General features: G+C 39.6%; 1 protein-coding gene across 1 annotated transcript in view; it reads right to left on the bottom strand.

Annotated features, from left to right (window-relative positions):
* The window catches only part of KCNU1 (potassium channel, subfamily U, member 1), a 57790-nt gene that overhangs the window by 36981 nt on the left and 18418 nt on the right, over nt 1–2391 (bottom strand). The window contains exon 7 of the mRNA XM_008585621.1: nt 1744–1819. Within this exon, the coding sequence (XP_008583843.1) occupies nt 1744–1819 (76 nt within the window). The remainder of the gene's footprint in view (nt 1–1743; nt 1820–2391) is intronic.

Here is a 2391-nt window from a genome sequence, read left to right as displayed (position 1 = left end):
GCATCCACTCCCCGCCGCACCGCTTGTTCTGTTTGGCAGGGTGTAAGCACAGGCGCCCTATTGATTCCTTTCCAGTTAATGCTCATCTTGGAATGGTATCAGCTTTCAGCTGAAGGGTAATGTGAGTATGGGAAGGTGGTAAGTTAGGACAGTCAGAGTTTTTATTATGCTTTGTCATCTCAAATATTCTCTCAACATAATCTACTATTTTCTTTGCTCTAAGAAATAGCTCTAGGGTTTTTTTTAAGATGTTAGACATTGGTGTGGCTCAAAGTGGAGCCTTTTAATTCCTAAGCCATCTGTTTGCTTCTCCTTTTCCTGTCATGCATCCTTGCTGAAGGGCTCTTCACCTCGGAGACTGGATGTCCAGTAAGGGCCACATGCTCACTGCCTAGGGGGACCAAGCAAGAGATTTTAATGATTCAAGTGGGCTGGTTGAGACCATGTCCAACCCAAGAGCACCTGCTATCTACCAGGAACAGCTACTTTTCAGCTATGACTGCTGGTGGCCTTGGGGGAGTGCGGTTGCCAGAACCTTGCATGAGTATACGTCAAAGAGTTCGTTGAAAATAGAATTCAAAAGTAATATGAATCTTTCCATGAACTTTTTGAAATATCCTTGTATTTTCCCAGAGAATCCAGAAATCTAGATTTTTATGTGAGCTTGCCATAAAAGTTAGCAACTAATAAAAAATAAAGATAATTAGGCCAAATAAAATATGCCTTTAGGTTATATGCAGCTTGAAGACGTCTCATTAGAGCTGCTATTGAAAACAACAGAGTTTTTCTTCTCTCCTTCTGGCCCACGACTCTAGGTCCAATCCTCTAAATCCAGGGATCTGCCTTTACTGCTGTGACAAATCTTTTCAGGAAAATCTCTCTCCTGCTTGAGTGCTGAGCAGGGATGTGGCTGTTTTCAGATTTCTTGAAGGTTTGTATCATAGTTTGCATTTGGTCTTTGACATTTTTCTTGATGATTTGAAGATGGTAAGTTTTTTATATTTTTTCTTTTTTATTGTTATTGTTTTAATTAATTTTGAGGGGAGGACTCAAATAACAAAGAGTTCTGCTATTTCTTCTGGGTTTTTGCTGTTGTTGTTGTTTTCAGAGGCCTCTGCACACTTACAACATCTCTCTTCAATTTCTGCATTTTCTAACATCTGCTGCTCAGTTGCCCTCAAACAGTAAAGTCCAGAAGTTTCCTTCCTATTGCTGAAATCCATTTCCTATATCGCTCATTTTGTGGGATAATAATTAGCCTTTTCTATAGGCAAAATAGAGAGCTAGGTATATGGATTGATTTAAGGAGAATCAAGAAAGCCCCAAAGTTCCCTTTTGCAACAGCAACTCCTCCCCCACAACTCTCCAGCTTTTATAAGTTTGAGATTCTTTAATTAGCTTCATTTCTTTGACTTGTTCTTTTAAATACTAGAATCTCAGGACTACCATGAAGATATGGCAATAAATTTTACCTATCGCTCATACCTTTGGAACTTATTAGGTCTTTAATAAACCTAACAGCAGGTTTTGAAAGTTGGAAGAGGGAACATATACACCTTGATTGTAGGAGACATATTTGTGAGAAATATGGGAGTGGATAAAACCTGAAAAGGGAAAGTAAAGAGATAAACCTCTCATTGGGTTACAGTGATGGAGATAGGGGCTCAGCAAGTTTCCCTCCATTTTCAAGGAAAAGATGCTCCTACTGACAGACACCATGAGAGATTGTGATGAGCTGCTTACCAGGTGAATGAATCCTGCAGCAGTGAACCAGGTACTGAGAACGATCGATAACAGTTTGGAAAACTTCACTGAATTACTACAGGAAGAAAGACAGAGAGCTCTTGGGTTACCTCTGACAAGTTCCAGAAGAACACAAACACCTCATCCTCTAAGATCTTACTACTCAAAGTGTGGTTCGTGGACCAGAAATAACAGCATTACCGGGCAGCATGTTAGAAATGTAGAATCCCTGGCCCCATGCCAATCTACCAGTTTGCATTGTCACAAAATCCTCTGCCCAGTCTGCATTGTTATAAAATTCTGTGCACTAGCGTTTGAGAAGCACAGACCAAGCTACTTAAAACTTCGGAAGTATTTGTTGCTCAAAGGTAGTTTGGACTTTTGTTGTTCTTTATTGTAGATATCTAGGTGGCCTTATTTCTCTAACAGAAGTCCACTGCTAGTCCTGGGAAATTCTTATGCTCAGAGGAATCTCCTTACACTCCTAAACATGAAAAAAAAAAATGTATCTTATTTCACCAAGCCAGAAGAGACGTGATTCATGGAAACAGATATGTGGAGCTAAAGCCTCAAAATTGCTTTGATAGTTTTGTTTGTTTGTTTGTTTTTTGGTGGAGGGACCCAGAGTTAAATCCAAAATGAACTAAT

The sequence above is a fragment of the Galeopterus variegatus genome, unplaced genomic scaffold, assembly GCF_000696425.1.
Source record: "Galeopterus variegatus unplaced genomic scaffold, G_variegatus-3.0.2 Scaffold3644, whole genome shotgun sequence".
Taxonomy (NCBI): Eukaryota; Metazoa; Chordata; class Mammalia; order Dermoptera; family Cynocephalidae; genus Galeopterus; species Galeopterus variegatus.
The sequence above is the reverse complement of the archived record's forward strand: the minus strand, read 5'-3'. Positions and strand labels throughout refer to the sequence as shown.